At 39.4% G+C, this 19,010-nt stretch overlaps 1 protein-coding gene across 1 annotated transcript in view; it reads right to left on the bottom strand.

Annotated features, from left to right (window-relative positions):
* ADGRV1 (adhesion G protein-coupled receptor V1) overlaps nucleotides 1–19,010 on the bottom strand; it is a 285,841-nt gene that overhangs the window by 67,308 nt on the left and 199,523 nt on the right. Inside the window, exon 87 of the mRNA XM_064439564.1 lies at nucleotides 12,308–12,486. Within this exon, the coding sequence (XP_064295634.1) occupies nucleotides 12,308–12,486 (179 nt within the window). The remainder of the gene's footprint in view (nucleotides 1–12,307; nucleotides 12,487–19,010) is intronic.

Below are 19,010 nucleotides of genomic sequence, written 5' to 3'. Positions count from 1 at the left end.
ATTGAATATGGAGGGTGCATGATGTCTACAGAAGTTTTGAAAAACTGAACTCTTCTGGAGTTACATCTTACTATGAATTTTTTTTTCTAATATTAGTGGGTTCCAGTCCCGAAAAATAATCATCTCTTATGTCTAAGACACCTCTGAAATGTAAGGTGAAAAACACAACAGTGTTAAATATTACACTTCTCTTTGCATAATATATATGTTAAGCTATTTAAATGTCAGTTCTTGTTGCTTCGAGTTCTGAAAAAAAATCCTTTCTGTAATTTACAAAGAAACTTTGCTAAAAAGTTTATAAGCTTTCTACCAGTAAGGTAAGACATTTAGGAAAGCTAAGAAAATGGCCGGTAAAACAAATTAGAAATATAACAAAATGCACCAGTATTTATAAGTATTTCTTATTTTTAACTTAAACAATATAGCGTTCGCTGAACTTTTACCATAAGCTTATGCAGAGCTGTTACTGATAAGCGAAGAACACTAATAGAAATAATGTTCTTGCTGATAAGCCAACCACACACAACCCTTCCTGACACGAGCAAGGTTTGGTTTTTTTTAAAACTTTGCCTCAGTTCTCACCTCCAGGCAGCCCAGTCAGAGAATCACCAGCTCTGGATATTAACAGAGGCTTTTGCAATACATAGAGCTTTGTTTGTTTGTGGGTTTCAGGGTGTTTCCCCCCGTTCCCGCTTTGCAAACATGCACAGCTCTGAGCACAGCCTGTGCAGGACGCCGTGCAGAGCGGAAACTCGTGGTGTCACTGCTTTGGAGGAAGTACCAGTTTCTTTCACCACAAGCAGCCTGAAAAACGTAAATTTGTAAGCCTGCAGAGCGGCGAGACTTCACCCGCGAGCGCCTTCTCAAAACTGCTCCATCTGCCTTTCCCAGACGGTGAAATGGCAGGTTCGGTCCCAGCCGCCTGCGAGGCCGCCCAGCAAAGCCTGGCTCTTGGCTCCGGGTGCTGCTGCTGAGCAATCGGCGAGGGCAATGCGTGAGGAGCCGGGCCTCCCTCCGGCAGCGGTCCCACAGCGCGCAGCCACCTCCAGCAAGGGGCACGGCGGGCACCGCTTCCACGGCTGTTAGCCCCGGGACGACAAACTGCCACTTGTTGAAGGCTGAGCCTTAATGGCTCCGCCACCTGTTTATTAACAGGGTTTTACAAGGCTGTGCTTTGTAAGCCAGTGTCGGCATGTTGCAGAAACAGACGGTGAGATAAGCTGCTCCTTGCGGCTGAGCGTCCTGAAGCCAGTGCAGCTCCCTGCGGCAGAAGGGGCACCTAGAAAAGAGGTGGAACAGCAGCCCCTGCACACGCTCTGAGCCTCTGCCACAAAAATACCTGTCTGGTTGGAGCTACAACTTCACCTCACGCTTTGTCCACTGCTGCAAGAAATCTTATTCCCTGTATGTTGTCCAAGTTCTCCATAAACCCATGGCCATGATGTTCCACCAGGTGCTTCACAGGTTATCCTACATTTAGATGTGGTCTTGATCCATAAAGTAAAGGTGGTAACTACACAAATGTTGGTGTCACAGCGTAAAAGATTCCTGGTTCAATTTGCCCTACTTACCAAAGCGACAGGGTGCAAGAAGTAGAATCAGGGAAAAAACACTTGTCACCTATAATTTCAGCAAAACAGTTGACTGAGAAAAGTTGTAAAGACCTATGGAATTATTTTGGAAAGAAATTAAAAAGGCAAGTGGTGACCCTGTAGCTGCAGCTCAAAGATCACACTCTAATGTTATTTTGCTTTTGTTTAATCGCTTTTCCTCAGAAGGAAATCGGGTATTCTCTCTGGAACACAGAACGTCATCTGCTTATGGGTCAGAGTAAGCAAATCTCAGATGAACCATAAAAGCTGCCCCAAAGAGTCCAGTACAGCTGTGAAACGTCACCCACTTCAAGTACATTTTGAGACTTCAGTAATCAAATACTACTGCCCAAAGCATAATGTGGCTAGAGTGACGCCCTTCGATGCAGTGCTGTACTTGGCCTCTGTCACCTCATCGAAACAACCCAAGACGTCTCCTGTTGCCCATACTACTGCTGCGGATATTGTTTGGTATGAACGAAAATGAAAGCTGCTTTCGTGTTTGATTAATTAAAATCAATTTATATCTCATGCAGATTAGCTCAGAGACACGCCTATACCTTTTATTTAATATATAATTCAACATGGGGAAGTTCTTTTACAGGATGTAAGTTTCAAATGAAATGTGAAATGTTTAAAACAGTTTTTCCGGGTTTTATGGAGTGACAATGTGGCAGTCAACGCTTTGGCATTATTTAGTTTTCTTTCAGTTTCTTTCAGCTATGCAGGAAAAAAAGAAAAAAAAAAGAGGAAAGAGATTGAGGGGAAGAGGAGAAGAAGGAGGGGAAAAAGGTAACAAAACCACAGTTAGACCATTTTGGTTAGGAAATGTAAACTCAAAGCAGCGGAACTTACAATTTCCAGAAATCAAGCCAAGGCTTCCTTGTCTTGATAGATTGTCCCAGCATATTTTTGAAAGGCAACTCTACATCAGTGGGGACCGCTGCTAGAAATTTGACCCTATCACCTTTACTCACGTGTCAAAATTAATTACAAGTAGCACCATATTCATTAATGGAGGTACTTGCAGAGTAAATACCAACGATAGAAAACAGTGGGGAAAATCCAGTCCACTGCAAACAAAGAATGAAGAAGTGCCAAGGCACTGTTTTGAAACAGCAAAGAACAGGATCTTCAGAAGATTCAGTTTGAGTCAGTGTGTGCAACAACAGCCTTGTCAATAAACCAGATCTATTGCATAATAAAGCAAAAAACAATTTTCTTATTTTTCTCTACTGCTGCTGTTACTGTAGAGCTAAACAGTTGGGAAAGGGGGAAAAAGCAAATGCCTAAGCAATGCTTTCCTATAATGAGAACCCAAAATGTCATCTGCTGATGTTTTAGAATGTGGCCCACTGTGTTTCAGTCTTCTCGTTATATTATCCTCTGGAAATTTCTCTGAACAATTTTACAACTACTTTTTTTCTTTTTTTTTCCCATCCTGTGAAAGTGAAAACTAAGGAAGCACCAATTACCAAGGGAGAAGCAGCAAGGACCTAGCAGAAGAACTGCATTAATACTGTTTAGGCTTCCAAGGCACTGGAAGCTCTGGACTCCCCAGGCAGATCATCCCAGAAGTCCCACAAGACTTGTAGCCTTCAGCATTTGACTAGAAAAATAAGCTGGCAGAAACTTGTTTGAAATCTCTTAAAGCAGGGTTCTTGCTAGCACTGCAATTTTAAAATTATATAAGGAGTTATGTGTCTGATTTCAGTTAACTATTCTGCTCCTGTTTACATCTAAGGCTTTTTCCTCGTGTATCAGCCATTGTCAATGGCTTTGAAACAATGATCTATTATTATGGTTATTTGGGGGGGGGGTGTTACTATTTAGTATTTGTTACAGTTTCACACATGCAAGAAAACGTTTCCCTTGTACTAGCTTTTAGGGCAGATAGATACTCCTAATTAGCTTACTTTTCCTATGCATTCTTTAAACCAAGGATTTTAATATAAACCTAGCTGAAAAAGGAGATGTTTCCATGTGCAAACTGTCAAACATACCCGCAGCTCACGTTCACACTCCTGCCCTTTGGCATGAAGAATAACAAAACGTCTTGCAAAAGTTCTGCTCCCGCTTCAGAACAGTATTTTGTACGTACACTTCTTTTAATTCCATGCTTTGTTGTAAAATAATAAATGCCCAGGATAAGCATGAACTACAACCCCCGCTACTGCAGCCTCTCGGTTAGACACGCTGGTTCTGTATAAACCTTACCAACAATTAAATTTGATGCTACTAATACAAATCAATCTGCCAAAGCTGTGTTCCTTTTTCTCAGATGTACCTTAGCACAGTTCAGCGGGATACACTTCTAATTACCGGTGCTCTTACGTAGCGCAGACGAGAGTTTGCCTTCCAAAGCATGGCTCGCTGCCCTAAATACAATGTCCATGTACTTCGCACAACTAACATGTGAGCACAAAACTGACCTATTGCAGAACACTCCTGTGGTGAAGTTAAAAGAAAAAACTATTAAAAAATAGTTTTGGTTAAAAAACCAAACTATTTTCTTTTCTACTCTTTTTAGGAAGATCAAATACAAGAGGTTATATATATATACTTATTATACACGGCATGTCAGTGTCAATGAAGTAGTTGGAGCCACTTGCTCTCATTGATCTCACTATTGCTTATTTTAGCATTTCCTTCCACATTCTAGGCATATCAGATGAAGGCTTCTCTAAACTGTTGGAAACCAGATAAACAGAGAATGAGGTTTTTTTAGTAGCAGTAGGAGGTATTCTGCTAATTAAAGACCATAAAGTAGGAGGGACTATTTTGCTAATTTCTTACACAACCTGAAAGGAAATATGAAGCTTTTAAAGCTGTCAGTGGCAGGGATGGAAGCCTCCATCCTGCAGCTGTTCTCTGTTACTCTTGCCATAGTACTATGCAGGCTTTGGAGAAGTCTATGGAATTTAGCCTGGGCACAAAAATCCCCTCATCTGAAGCGGTTTGAAGGATCAAGCCCCAACATCATTTGTGGCTGCAGCTTTCACCTATAACAACTTATCCTTGCAACCCTTGAAAACTACCTTGATTTGTCAGGACTTAACAGTGGTTGGGAATTTAATGTAATAATAAATATTTTTCTCTAGTCACTTTTCAAAATTCCGTCACTCAAATCAGCCAGAATTTATCTTCCTTTATTTAAATGCTTTAAAAGCACAACACAGTGATTGTGTCTGTTTCTGATGTGCTAACATTTGCTTAACATTAACAGTAAATATTTGCCAAGATATAAAAAGCACTCAACCCCCTGCCCCCACCCCCAACTATCTCCCTCCACTGAAAACATATGTTGGTAATGAGGGATAAATAAAAGGTAATTAAAGCCACCACATTTAGCAGTGAGATATTTTTAAATAATCCTTAGCAGTGGGTAGCACATTAGGCAGCTTCACTGGAAATAACGGAGGACTCAGGAAATAAAGCACAAGTATAGAATACAAAAAGGCCAAACTTTGTCCTCTCTTAAGTGTTGCTGTAGGTCAGAGAAGTGGGGTAATTTGCCCAGTATAGATACATATATATGCACTATATACTCATAGATATATATATATATGAATATTTATATTGTGGTGTAGCGTAGGCATAACCCAAGTAGCTCTGGTCCATCAGAAACACTTCTCCTACAGTAGCACAGAGCTCAGTATGGGCTAATTTACCCTGCTGAGAGGGGCAAAACAGTGAATGATGAGAAACCAGCCAGTGAAAGATGCAGGCTTTTCTGCCCCGCGCTGCTTCAGCTGGGTGCAGCATTTGGCCTCACAGCCAGACGTCCAAGCATCATTCTGCACCGAGCTCTAGCAACGGCGGTTTGCGAAAGCTTCAAAATCCTAGGTGATTTGCCAGTGAACTGAGGGGAAAGGAGGTGGGAAAACTGGGATAACAGGAAGCACAAGCTGGAGGGGGAGGACCACATGGGGAAACGCTTCCAAGTCCATGCAGAATATGAAGCAAGGCTCAGTCATTAGTGGATGGGAATTCCACATTGATTCATCATACAAACCTCTTCCTCTTAGCACGTCTGACAGTTCAATTAAAATCCCTGAATGTTTTTTTCTGGCTATTCTTAGCTATTCCTGCTGGTAAAAGTCTGCTGTTTCAAGCATTTTGTTCTAAGATTCAGGACTAAATGCAGCGCTTTTGGAGTAATAGGGGAAGTGGGACATAAGAGACTTTATCCAAATACTTGGACAGATAATTTCTCACTCAAACTAAAAAATTCCTGTTCCTGACAGTGGCACAAGCCCTTGGCTTTAAGAAGCAAGGCTCCATTTTAGGGAACAGCTAGCAATTCAGGGACCTTTGCCCAGAACATATGCCAGCAGCAAAACTGTCATCCAACTTGGTTAGACCCAAAGCACGTCCAGTATTTTGTCTGACCCGGATAAGTGCCAGTGCAGCAGCCTGGCAGGTGTTAGGCGATAGACAAAGCATGACTCCGTACATAACAAATAATTAAGGTTTACAGGGTCATCCTTGGAAGTGCAGCCAGCAAAATAAGAAGTTGTGGGGGCTGTAGTCCTTGAAATATGAAAAGTAGTGTCTGGAAATCTGTTTCAGGCAGATTTTATCCTTATAACAGCATAAAAACAAATGAACCCTGGAGAATTACCTAGACAACACACTATGAATTATTATGTCTATGGATTTGTTAGGTGGAGCCCTGAGCCTACACTGTCCCCATCTTCCCACCTACCCCTATGAGTTAAAACTTCTTTAAGATATCTGTGGTAAGCCTTATCATTCAAACTTCCAGTCCTGGCAAGACTTTAACCATTTCTCATCACACACAACTTTTATGCACTTTGCATAACACCAAGTATACAAGCAGGGCATAATCATTTACAGGTTTGTGCTTCTTTCAAGCCTTCCACTTCTTCACTAAGCTCGCAAGTGATGTGAACCCTGCTACCCCGCTAGCATTTGTGCTTCACCACGTGAGAGCATCTTTGGAAGTGTATGCTGCCTCTATTATTGCGCATTGTACAGCTCTCAGCATACAGGGGTTAAACAAACCAACAACTAAGACTTAATATCTCAGAGCACAGCATGACCTGCTCAAAGAAACCGAGCATTCAGACAGCAACTGCACTGCTTGTTTTGTCTGAATCGCTATGCACCTGGTACTGGAATGCATTTTCTGTCAAGTTTCTTTCCCAAATAAGATGGCCACTGCTCCTAGACATTAATTTGTGCCCCGTGCCACGCAATGCATAAGAGCTTGGCTCAGAGAAACTGCAATGTGAGCAACAAGACGAGTTATAACTCTCGGTCACTGAAAAAAGTTCATCATTTCCAGCTTTCTGTAGCCTTGCGTTCTCCTGTCCCCTGGATGTGGCTGCAGTCACAGACCCAGTGATTTTTTCCTGGAAAAACCTCTGCCTTGGGCTAGACTGTAGAAGAGATAGAAGTGCCTGGTTTTTTCTAGAAAGGAATTTTGCTGGACAATCTTTTTTCATTATTTCTCACAGATATCATCATGGCAGATGATATGATACAAAGATCGTCTATTTGTTAGAACATTTAGCTTAGCTTTTTTCTGCTGTGAGATGTTATCATACCACTATCACTGAAACCGAATACACGGATATTTCTGCAATTTTAAAGTATTGCAATGGTACAATTCTGTGCTCAGTTTCTTTGCCACTGGGGATTTTAAAGTGGAAAATGAGTGAATCAGGTGGGACCTCCTGAGAGGGGAGGTCAGTCTTTCCCTGGGCAAATAAATGATTCTGCTAAAAAAGAGACAATTCTAGAAACTGGAGGGATTGGCAGAGGGAGAAGAGCTCTTAAAAGTACAAGGAGCAGACAGCCATGTCTCCGAAATGACCAGAAAACCCCGTTCTAGGAACTAGAGGAAATTATATAGTTTGCTTCCATTGAAAAAAGCAGGCTAAAGCTTGACAAAAGCCATGCTTGAAAACCAGCTTGACCAGCTTTTGCAAGGACACAGTGGGCACAGAGATATTTGTTTACAAACTTTTAAATTTGTATTCTGTCATGTCTAATCACTTCCATTTTTCTCCTTTTCAAGGGTTATTTGTTTTAGTTTACACTCTAATAAAAATAGCACTTTGGCCTTCTTAGGGGATTTCAGTTTCAAGAAGAAGGTCTAGTCAGACCCAAAGCTTAAAGCTAGGAATACTTCTCAAGATTATAAAAAACATACTTTAATGCTATTGTGGGTAAGAGTTTTCAAACCACCCAAGCGTGTTAAAATTTCAAGCTCCTCTGAGCTGTGATTCTGGCCAATTTCATAGTAGTACATTTTTTTATAACATCTATTATAGCTCTGCACAATCCCTTTGGTACAACGCCAGTGAATGTACCATAATTAACCTTTAAACTCATGCTTGTGAACAAAACCTGATACTTAAATAATTTTGCCCTCCGACCTCAGAAACAGCTGAGTTAAGGCAAAACCCCACGAATGGGTGTGGCTCCACTCACTTCAAAGGGTATTGAAATTTTTACTTGTATGCAAGTGTGGACAATTAAATTTTCAGGGTTATATGAGAAATTAGAAAGCTGCTTTACTGTCAAGGATTCCCATTTCAGAAGTTCTTTTGCTTGCTTCTTTGCTTTGTAAGCGTAAGAGTTATAAGGTGTCATGAAGCCAAACCCAGCTTCCTCCATAAAAGATGAATGAATTGTCGCTAGTCTCAAGTCATTCGCCAGTTTGAGGTTTTACATCTACACCTGCACTGGTTTTCAGAACTGTCTGCAGTCTGTAAGTCCCCTGTGATGCAATCCCTCTAAAGATACTGGGTAGACATATATTGCTGGCATTTCTCCCTCAAAGTAACCACCAACGAGGCTGGGATGAAACCGGTGAGAACTAGGTTTTATGTAATTCTTCACATTCCACTCTTCACCTCTCCATTGCACTTTACATCACTCTTTGCCAACACCTACAGTTTCAATACACCTCCAGATGTTTTCAACCATACCAGGTGAACTAGGTCTTTGTACTTCAAGAGACCTATTAGAAATAAACTACTCAGCTTAAACATTTTGCTAAGATTAAACTGACTTTGAGAACGTTAGCTAAAAGATTTTCAGAAATGAGGCCATGACTGTGTGGCTATATATACCAGGACATAATCCTGAAAGACAATCAGATGGGAGAGACAAAACAAATGGAAGAGAAATGTTATCCTGAGGTCTTTAGTTATGTCGCAACACAAAGTCATGGTGACATTCAGTGTAATAAGAAATGACAAAAGAAAATATTTTTTTTAAAACAGCATGTCCTTGATTGGTAGAATTTATGTCCTTAGAAGATATTTTAGACAGAGATTACAGCAAATTCAAACAGGGGTTAGAAAAGTGTCTGTATGACATAAAAACTGGCAAATATAGGAGGATAATATGTTACCTTTTTTTTTTTAGAGTGATTTTAAACCATCTAGTTCAGAGCTTAATTCAAATTTCAGTTCTTAGCCAGTTGAAAGGAGCTAACACTTGCCTCTTGTCATTAAAAACCATGAATATGTCAGCCATCATAGCAATTCTTAAGCAAGGATATACATTTAAGAGCATGGTTACTGGAGACCGGGGTAGAAAATATACTTGAAATTCAGAGACATGTTAAAGATTTCATTTACAAACATTGACAAACCTTCATGTAAGACTTCTATCATACACAAAAAAGTAAAAATCCGGATAGATGGCAAATGCCGATCCAAGCCCCTTCTGCAAGTCAGCTGCACACAAAGAATGCCCTCGCTTTGAAGTTTCATAGCATGATTGAGCCATTGGTTATTACACCCAGAAATTCAGCAGAGGCACAGCTATAGACACCTGCGTCTGAAATAAATATTTTTTTTTTAAAGAAGAGAGCTAATGCATATTTTTAAGAGGGAATCAAATCTTATTACATTCCTTAGTAAAGGTATTGTATCAGGTATTCACAGAACCCTCACATTTTTCTGTAAAGATATCCTGATAGACTGCTCTTCCAGCATTCAAACCCATCCTAGGCAAATACCCATCTCACTACTTCTTTCATTCAAGTTACGCTGATATGCCTTTCATTGCCAACTTTCCCAGCCCTATTGAAATGGCCTTTCACCTCTTCAGCTGGGCAATAGGGAAACTAGCAACGGGAGTAGTAAAAGAACCCTTTCTTGGCAGTTAGCTCTTTCACACATCATTGACCTATGGTATGAAAAAAAGATATGCTACTTGTTGCAACTGATACAGCCAAATTTACCAGTATCATAAAAAAATTCACATAATGCCAAAGAGTACACTATTCATGCCATACATAAACTCAGCTAATTACAAAAATAATCACCCATATGTATACTGTTTTCACCATAGCAGCCTCTTAGTTTTATACTGTGACTTCTTATGGGAGTTATTGTACAGAATATATGCACTTGAGTGCAGAATTTGTCATATTTGAAGGAAGACCCTCTCATAATACTTCTTTTGAAGCACAAAATCCAACACAGCTCCAACAATTTTTTGTTCATTACAAGCATAAAGTGAAGTTCTTTCAGCATAGGCATCCTGTTGGCTACTAATTGAGCCCATGGCATTCTGGTTAGGAACAAAATAGTTGGTCAGACACCACAGTAATGCAAAAATGAGTTGCCTGAAGGAATGATTACTTAGGAGCGAGCTAAGATAACAGGCTTCACTGCTTTTATTACTTTAACCAGTCTTCCAGCTTTCACATGAAATGAGCTCCTTAGCAGCACACCATTGTTCTCAAAGTATTTCTGAGGCTGATTCTGGAGTTAGTACGTAATGACCTTGACTTTGGAAATCTCCTTGTTACTTTTTCCACTACTACATCCTGGTTTGGAAAAAACAAACCAAGTGATGTAGTTCAATCTATCCTCTTTCCTACATTCTGCCTTTGAAAATCCTCTTTGTATAATTACAAGCAACTTTTAAAGTGCTCTTCAAGTTAGGAATCAGCACCGATGCTATTTATGAAAATCCTTGCAGGTAACTCCTTACACTGTTCACGTTGACTGAGCTGGAATAAACTGCGCCCTCACTAAGCTTGGGATGATTTCTGGTATTTTCCCACTCTAATAAAATGCTGGAAACGTTTTATATTTTATTTGGGCAAATGGGTTAGACTGAGTAATTTTCCTCTACTTAATAATTTTATCCAAACTTAGGGATTTTTCCTTGGTTATGAAAGAAGGAGACATGAACATCAAAAGAAAACAACTGTGAAACTGTGGTTCACTGCATGATCATACATCAGCCCACTGCCTGATTGCAATCAGAAGGCTTGATTATACTACACACTTTTGTTGTGTTTACTGTGCACAGAGAAGCATTTTACCAGAAAGAACAATACTCTTGGTTTGCCATGTTCTGTGAAATATCTGTATGTATGGGATGGTAGAGAGCTATGCAGCACTCCCTGATGTAGTGTGAATATCAGCAATGGTCTGCTACTGTGGACCTCACATGCTCTTCCGAGCAGAGAGCCGGTGTCTATTAACGTGGGACTAAACCTTGGCTAACACGGCTAGACAGCTTGCAGTACCCAGCATAGCTCATTTAGGTCAAAATCAGGTATTCCTGCTTATCACGCACTGTACACATATACACAGATACATGTATATACAAGGAATATTTATAAATGCATTTATATATGTGTGTATGTATGTACTCTAACACACGGATATTGAAATCCAGTATCTACTTCTCACAACAATTCCCTTTGTATGACCAAAAAACACTGTAATGACTTTTGTTCTGTTGTAATAGAATGATGTACACTGTATCTTCCTCTTTTACTGAAGACAGAGGGATATTCTCCGGTTCTGGGTCTACTCTGCAAGCACCATCATACGAAGTTTGCATAAAAAGAATTTGTACACTCTTCTATTATTTAAAAAGAAGTTGTCTGTTTACTCTTTATTGCACATGAAGCATGTAATTATGACACAAAGTGAATAAGCAGAATAGCCTCATATCCTAGAACAGCTATTATCATAGATCAGCTTTGCCAGAAAAGGGGCTAGAGTAAAAGAGGTAGGGAAGGAGAACAAAAATATTTATCTATATACCTTTCACTTAAATCTCTCAAGTTCTAAGAAGATGTACTGCTTTAATTAGGACAGTTTTCTGAGGTTATTTATAGCTTTGAAAGGGCTGTGTTGATTATTGGCATTACAGCCATGCTTAAATTTGGAACAGTTTGGAATAAAACGTATTCAATATTTCAGGAGAAATACTTCAGGAAATATATTTGACATGTTAATGTAGTAACATTGTTTAGCAAAGAATATATTTTATAATCTAAGAGACAGGGGTTTATGGCTTGGTTTGATGTCATGTTTTTTTAAACAAAAAATTGAAATGGAAACAAAACACGCTCTTCTGCTCACGTCTGCAGCAATAGCCATTTCTAGCCTCTACCCTGGAATTGCACAGTCTCAGAAAAGAATAAATAATATACCCACAAAGCAGACATGCTCGAGCTGGATCTGCCAATGCTGAGACCAGGATGGAACTGCGGAGAAACTGGAGGAAAGCCCAGTTGCACAGAAAGTGCTGCATTGCATATGGGTGACACACTTGCTGCATCTCCACCAAACAAGGAATCCCCATGCCCCTTATTGCGTTTGGCTGTATGCACATCCCCTTCTCTACGTGCAAACAAATTAAATATAAAACAATATAGAGAGTACAATAGCTAGCTCATGATTTTTTAAAGGAAAACTTACAGATCACTGTAGACAAGGCCATAAATCTGTGCTGTGCTGTGATGATAGATTCCTCTCAGGATAATTAAAAGCAGGATCACAACAAAAGCTGGAAGCCCCCAACTCAAAAGGAAGTAAAGCAGATAGCGCCGCTCTGTGTGTTCATCATTCATCACCAGAACGTACCAGAAATTAACAGCCTGAAGAATAATGCAGAATATTAATCAGTAGACTTGGTGGATGATTAGCTATCCCAAAAAACAAATCACTCTGAAAGTCATAATACAGCATATTTCTGTCCCAGCATATGTGTATATATAAACATTTTTCAACATAAATATTTTGTTCTCATTTTGTTCTCTTAAGTAATCAAAAGAGACTGATTATAAAAGAGCTATGGTTATTTATATAACTGTTAGATCTGGAATTAGACTATCAGAGAGGAAGGGACACCCTGTTTAGTAGAAAACACTATTTTTGGAGCGCAGAAATAGCTTTATGGTACAAAAGTAGCTTTCGTCTTGGATTTCCATACCTTCACAGAAAAGACTGACATAAAATATTGCTAAATCTGATCTGTATTGAATCTTTTTATGCTGTTGTTCATCTCTGTGCATTTTCTTGTAGGAAATGCATTAACCTCCTTCAGAGCTTCTGACTGTGGCCCAGTTCTGGGCTCACAAGTAGAACAAAGACACGGAGTGAGCCCATGGCCAAGGGCCATGAAAATGATTTATAGACTGGAGCATCTCTCCTATGAGGAGAGTGTGAGAGAGCTGGGACTGTTCAGACTGGAGAAGAGGAGGCTCAGGGGGATCTTATCCATGTATATAAACACCTGATGGGAAGGAGACACAAAGGGGGAGCCAGACTCCCCTCAGTGGTGCCCAGTGAAAGGACGAGAGGCAACGGGCACAAATTAATACACATGATATTCCACCTGAAGGCAAGAAAAAGCTTTTTTACTGTACAGGTGGTCAAACAGCGGGCCAGTCTGTGCAGGGGGGTTGTGGGGTCTCTATCCTTAGAGATAATCAAAACCTAACAGATCATGGTCCGGGACAACCTGCCCTAGTTGACCCTGCTTGAGCCAGGGTGTTGGACTAGACAGTCTCAGGATGCCCCTGAAACTTCAATGATTCTGTGATTCTGTGCAATAATTGTATAAGAGTTTGAGAAAAAAATGCAAACAAGTGATTGTAAATTTACATGCATCTCTACAACAATCTGGGTCTTCTTATGATCAACTCATCATCAAATGGCATAACTAAGAATTTAAACCATATATGAATCAAAATGAAGAAGTGGAATAGTTGAAAACTCTTGAAAAAACTGTTAGTAAGAGTAAGGAAACATTTCAAGTAAAACAAAATACTTAGAGCTTTGCTTTGATCTTTGCATTTTCTTTAAGAGTTTAATGGTGGAAACACTTTCCTATGTGCTGAGCCTTTTTTTATGCACATCTACACACAGGTTAGGTCTAAGAAACACCTAAACTAGCCATAATAAAAATACGTTTTGCAAAATATTTCTTCACTTCCTCCACTTCAAACATATTATGCCAGCTACAGTTCTGCATGTTACATAATTATTTCTGGCCTTTTATATGGGGTGAACAAGGGATTAATTTTGACTTCTTCTGTCTAGAGGGCATCTAATTCAAGCTCATGCCTCTAGGCCTATCCTGACAGTCAACGGAGAGAAGGCAGGCATCCTCAGGCACATTGATCTTTACCCAACCGTACTCATCTCTCTCCATTGTCTACACAGGGATTTCATACAATAATGTTTATTTATATGCTTAATTTGCAGCTCTCTATTGTTAGGATAGGTAAAATCCGTATACAGTGCCAAGACAATTGCAAAGTGATTATATGTGTTTGTGAAATTTTGTGGATTCCCCTCAGCCAAGGGTTTGTCTACCAGTTTGTTCACGCAGACTGAATTTTCACAATCAAGTACTTAATTAGTGGTTTGTGGATTCCTTATGTAAGTCTCATCAGTTAATTATAATTACAGGTTTTTTTCTGTGATTATATAGCATGAATATACAAGACTTTCTATCATGAATCATAAAGCACATTGCATATGCTAACAACTTGTTTTCAGAAAAAATTAGTTTAGTAAGCATTTTAAATGCTCCCTTAGAGAATGACATTTTATAAATATGTCCAGTGTGTGTAATTATATTAATTATATAGCAATTATTACGGCCTTTTTTATTTTCATTTGGTGATTGGTGCTGTGGAACAAAGGCAAAGTTTGTTTTCCTTAAAAGAACACAGGAAAATCCTACCATATAATTGTAACTGTCTTCTGTAGTTTGAAAGAACACAGAAAAAAATATTAATTCCATTGTTGGGAATTCACAGGAAAAAAACATTAAGCAGATGAAAATGGTATTTGGAAAAAAAAAATTTGGTGTGTGGAAAGATTTGATCGTTCTTTTATAATGTCCTTTTGCCTCTTAACTTTTACATGGGATTGAAAACCCATTCAAGGTTCTCTTTGTCACCTTATGCCAATAAACATTCTTCAAATTACATGCCCTTGTAGTGCTGACTAGGCTGCGCTTCACTGCAAGCATTTCCAGACAGAAAAATCCTTGAGCTGATTTATGCCATTATGCTCAGGGATTGTTGGTTCTACTAATTCTGACAATCTGGGGAACATTGTTCTCAGTCATCCAGCTGAGATTGCTTTCTAAGAAATCGTACCTCATGTCCTTGCTCTTTGTGTGTTTAGCCATATTTACCTATCTCACCTCATTTTTCACAGAAGAACGCTTTATCTGCTGCAAAGATGTAAAGGGGTTTGGATAGTTCACCATTTCCTGCGCAGTGACATTTCTATCTTGATAATTATAAGTTCTTTTCTTCAACCCCTTTTGATGTTCCAAAATTTAATCAATGAAATACAAACAGTGGAGCTAATTTTAGCAAATCCTTTCCTGTTGCCATGCTGCAACAACAACCAGTTCTACAGAAGAATAAAGCATACAGTCCATTTCCCAGCTGCTCAAGTGGAAGAACAAATGTACAAGTTGTGATTGTTCCAATGTAGAATGCAAAACAATTATGAATTCAAATAACGCTCTACTGAGACAATGCAAACCTCAGTGAAGCTTTTTTATTGCAATTAATTGAAATTACCTTCTCAAAACTGGTGGGCTTTTGTTTATTTCTTTATTTATTAATTCATTTATCTTTAGTAATAATCTGTGGATATCTGGTAAATATTAGCTGCAAAATACTTAAATAAAGTCTTTCCCAACTCAGTGGGAAAACTTCTATTTCCCATCGGTTTTTTTAGGAATGGCCCAGCTTTCTTTTTTGGGATGGTTTCATGCTTTCATACAATTCCTTTTTCAAAGCTGTTAAGCAGTCCATAAATCATTCTTAAAAATAAGCATTAAACTTATGGTAGGAGAAGTGCTTGTCTTACAAGTCTGCAATAAATTTGTAGAAAATTTAAGGTGTCATTAAATCCACAAAGGAGGAGATTTCACATATGGGTGACAGCAAGCTCATGACATTCACACTGGTTTGCTTATTAACTGCCACTTTTGCTGTTGATTTACTCCACTGTAGCAAAAGCTCAAAAAATACAAAAGGTCCACATTTTCCTGTAATTTTATTCTGTGTCAGAATTGGCAATTGAAAACTACACAATTTTAGTTTTTTCCTCAAAAGACAGCTTTAGACTTTTTTTCTTTTTGTAACTTTTTTTGGTACCAAGTTAGAAAATGCTAAAAGAAGACGACATTTTTTCCTGATAAATGGTTGTCGTACTACAGATTTGTCATGGGGAGAACAACAGAATGCAGAAAGGCATCCTTAGTGTGTGATCCTAAGATAAAAGCACAGACTGCATTTGAAAATACAGGCTTATGCTGTAGCAACCTACATTTGTATGCAGGGACATTTGTCAGGATGAAGAGTTCTGAATTTCAGACATTAGTATAAGGCAAATATTTCAGGGTAAGCTCGCTCTGCGGCACAAAGAGTAATTTGCACCTTGCTTACTCCTTTCCTTCTGCAGTCAAGAATGCCTCATCCTTAAAAAATGGGATAATGTTATCAACATCCTGCCACTTACAGAAATCTCCTTATGAAAGCCAAGAAGCAAGACAAGGCAATACACAGGGACAGGAACAATCAGGCAAGCAAGGATGATTTGTTGTGGCCTTTGCTCTGACTCTGAAAATGGACCAGGTGATCTCTGAGGTCCTTCCCATTCCTGCATTCAGGAATGCATTTCAGTTCCTGCTTTTCAGTCAATATGTGGGTAGTATCTATGTGTGTATTACAAATACTGATACTGAATGTAAGCCTACAAACACGAGAAGCTAAAAATGGAAAGAGAACCAGAATAAGAAGCTACAGATTTTGTTGTTGTAACCACTATTAAAATATAATTAAATTATAAGTAAAATTTCTATACCTAGCAATATGCAGAAGGCAGAAAGATTTGGACAAAAAGGTAAGGAAGTTGTCCTAGAGTCTAGAAAGTTAAGATCTTTGATCTGGACTACAGAATTTCACCTCCATAGGTCCAACTGTCCTGTTAAACCTGTTTTTCCTATAGACTTTTGTTGCCTGGAAATGTTGCTCCACCAGCTTTTGATCACTTAAAATTGTCTGGAGTTTCTGGATGCTTCAGTTCCACATATCTACTCATATCTGTACGCTGCTTACACTTGATTTTCACATTTCCCCACCTCTGTATGCAGTGATCAAGACTGACACTAGCAGATTTGTATGAAATGAGCTAGTGATCAAGCATATGCACTATGCTACGCAGCCTCACAGAGGGCAGAGCGACTGCATGAGTGATACTATTTTGTGATTCTTGTTTCCCAGGCAGAAATTATTTAAGTCCCACTTAAATATAAATACATTATTAATTCTGCCTTCCAAATCAAGTCATGTGTATTAAGTATACCATGCTGAGACATACGAACATCCATTTCCCAAGCATTTAGATCTGCCATTTACACAGCAGTAGCATCTAAACTTCCCAGATCAGTCTGGTTTTCCCTTCAATCCACAAGCTTTGCTAATATTTCCATGGGGACCAATTCAAGCAGAGAGATGTCCCCAGCACTCCTTTAGTGCTCTGGCATTGCTTCCTCACTCTGCAATGAGAAATATAAATTCAGGACCTATTCTGAGTCAAGAGGAATTGAGGCTGATGGCTGGGTTGATCTAATTTTCAGATCATTTCTTTCCTTTTGGGTCTTTTGAGCTTCAGGAATTATTCACAGCTGAGGACATGCACCTACAAAAATGGGCAATCCCCTTTATTTTGAGCTTTGTTCCTGGCAGCTCATCACTCAGCAGGCTATAAAGGATTCCCTCTCAAGCACCTTTGTCCCCTGAGATCTGCATGAAGAGTCTTCACGACTAACACAGACTTGAGGCTCCTCTAAATGCAAGGGGACATGTAATTTTTTAGGACCTGGCCAAAGTCTGTTGCAACAAAAATAACACTGGATTTCAACTACAGCCATAAAAATGACCAACTGTTAAGAGCCATACAATTTTTTATCATTGTAAGTGATTAATCCTTGGAAGAGCAAGCATTCAAATCCTTTTGTGACTTAGTGTAATGTGTGTAGGACGGGAAGATGAAACACTATCAGGCACCGCGCAGTCAAAACATGAGATATCCCAGTAAAATGGCAAATAAAGGCATTACTTTGTCTGTCCAAAATAGTAAATGTTCAAGACATTTGAAGCAACTTAGGAAGGAAGCGAATAAGCATCTGTAAAGACAAATATAATTCACAGCTCACAAAATACTTTAAGTTAGTTAACCTAAGAGAAAGTCATAAGCCAAACTAGGTGAAATAGAGCAGAAAAAATTCTGTATTGAGACAGTAGAAAGTAACACCCACTGGAAAGAATATTTAATCTTGCTAACTGTATAAATTCAGGAAAAGCAAGAATAAAAAGAGTACTAGTATCACTAAAGACAGAGCAGTTTAGATCTCTCCGCTCCATTTTTACGAGCAGTTGCAGCAGCAGCGAATGTGACAGACTATCTGCTTGCAGCTTGCTGAGACCAACAAGCACAGTGGAGCTGTTAGAAAGGCTGCTAGGGTTCTCAGTGAAAGTGAGCCTGACATAATCCCAGGAAAGTGCCAGATACCAAATGAACATCACTGGGAGAGAACGCCACTGTTAGGTATAGCCTAATTTGCAATTCTGGGTTTGGTCTGACGAACCGCATATTGGAGGATTTGTATGGTGACATTCAGAGCTGCATGTATAAAGCTATATGCTATAATAAATGTGTTATGGACAAATCCCATTAAAATAATAGAATAATAAATTGCATAATTCACACATTAGTGCTAAACACACATTTCTAGACCGAGAGCATGATAACGTATTTTCCAAGTAACCTCACAGCTGTTTGTTGTTATTTTGACTAAGTTATAGCTGGTAATTCCCCATAACAAATTAGAATGTTCATGGTGTCCCACATTAGTTCAATTGGGTTTTACACCATTAACTATTCTATAATGTGTCAAAAGAGCAACAGAGCTGGGGCAGGGTCTGGAGGACAAGTGTGCTGGGGGGCGGCTGAGGGGGCTGGGGGGGTTTAGCCTGGAGAAGAGGGGGCTGAGGGGAGACCTCCTCGCTCTCTGCAGCTGCCTGAGAGGGGCTGGAGTGAAGGGGGGGCTGGTCTCTGCTCCCAAGTCACCAGTGACAGGACG

Source organism: Phalacrocorax carbo, chromosome Z (genome assembly GCF_963921805.1).
Source record: "Phalacrocorax carbo chromosome Z, bPhaCar2.1, whole genome shotgun sequence".
NCBI classification, from domain to species: Eukaryota; Metazoa; Chordata; class Aves; order Suliformes; family Phalacrocoracidae; genus Phalacrocorax; species Phalacrocorax carbo.
Note: the sequence above shows the minus strand (reverse complement) of the source record. Positions and strands in the feature narration are given on the sequence as shown.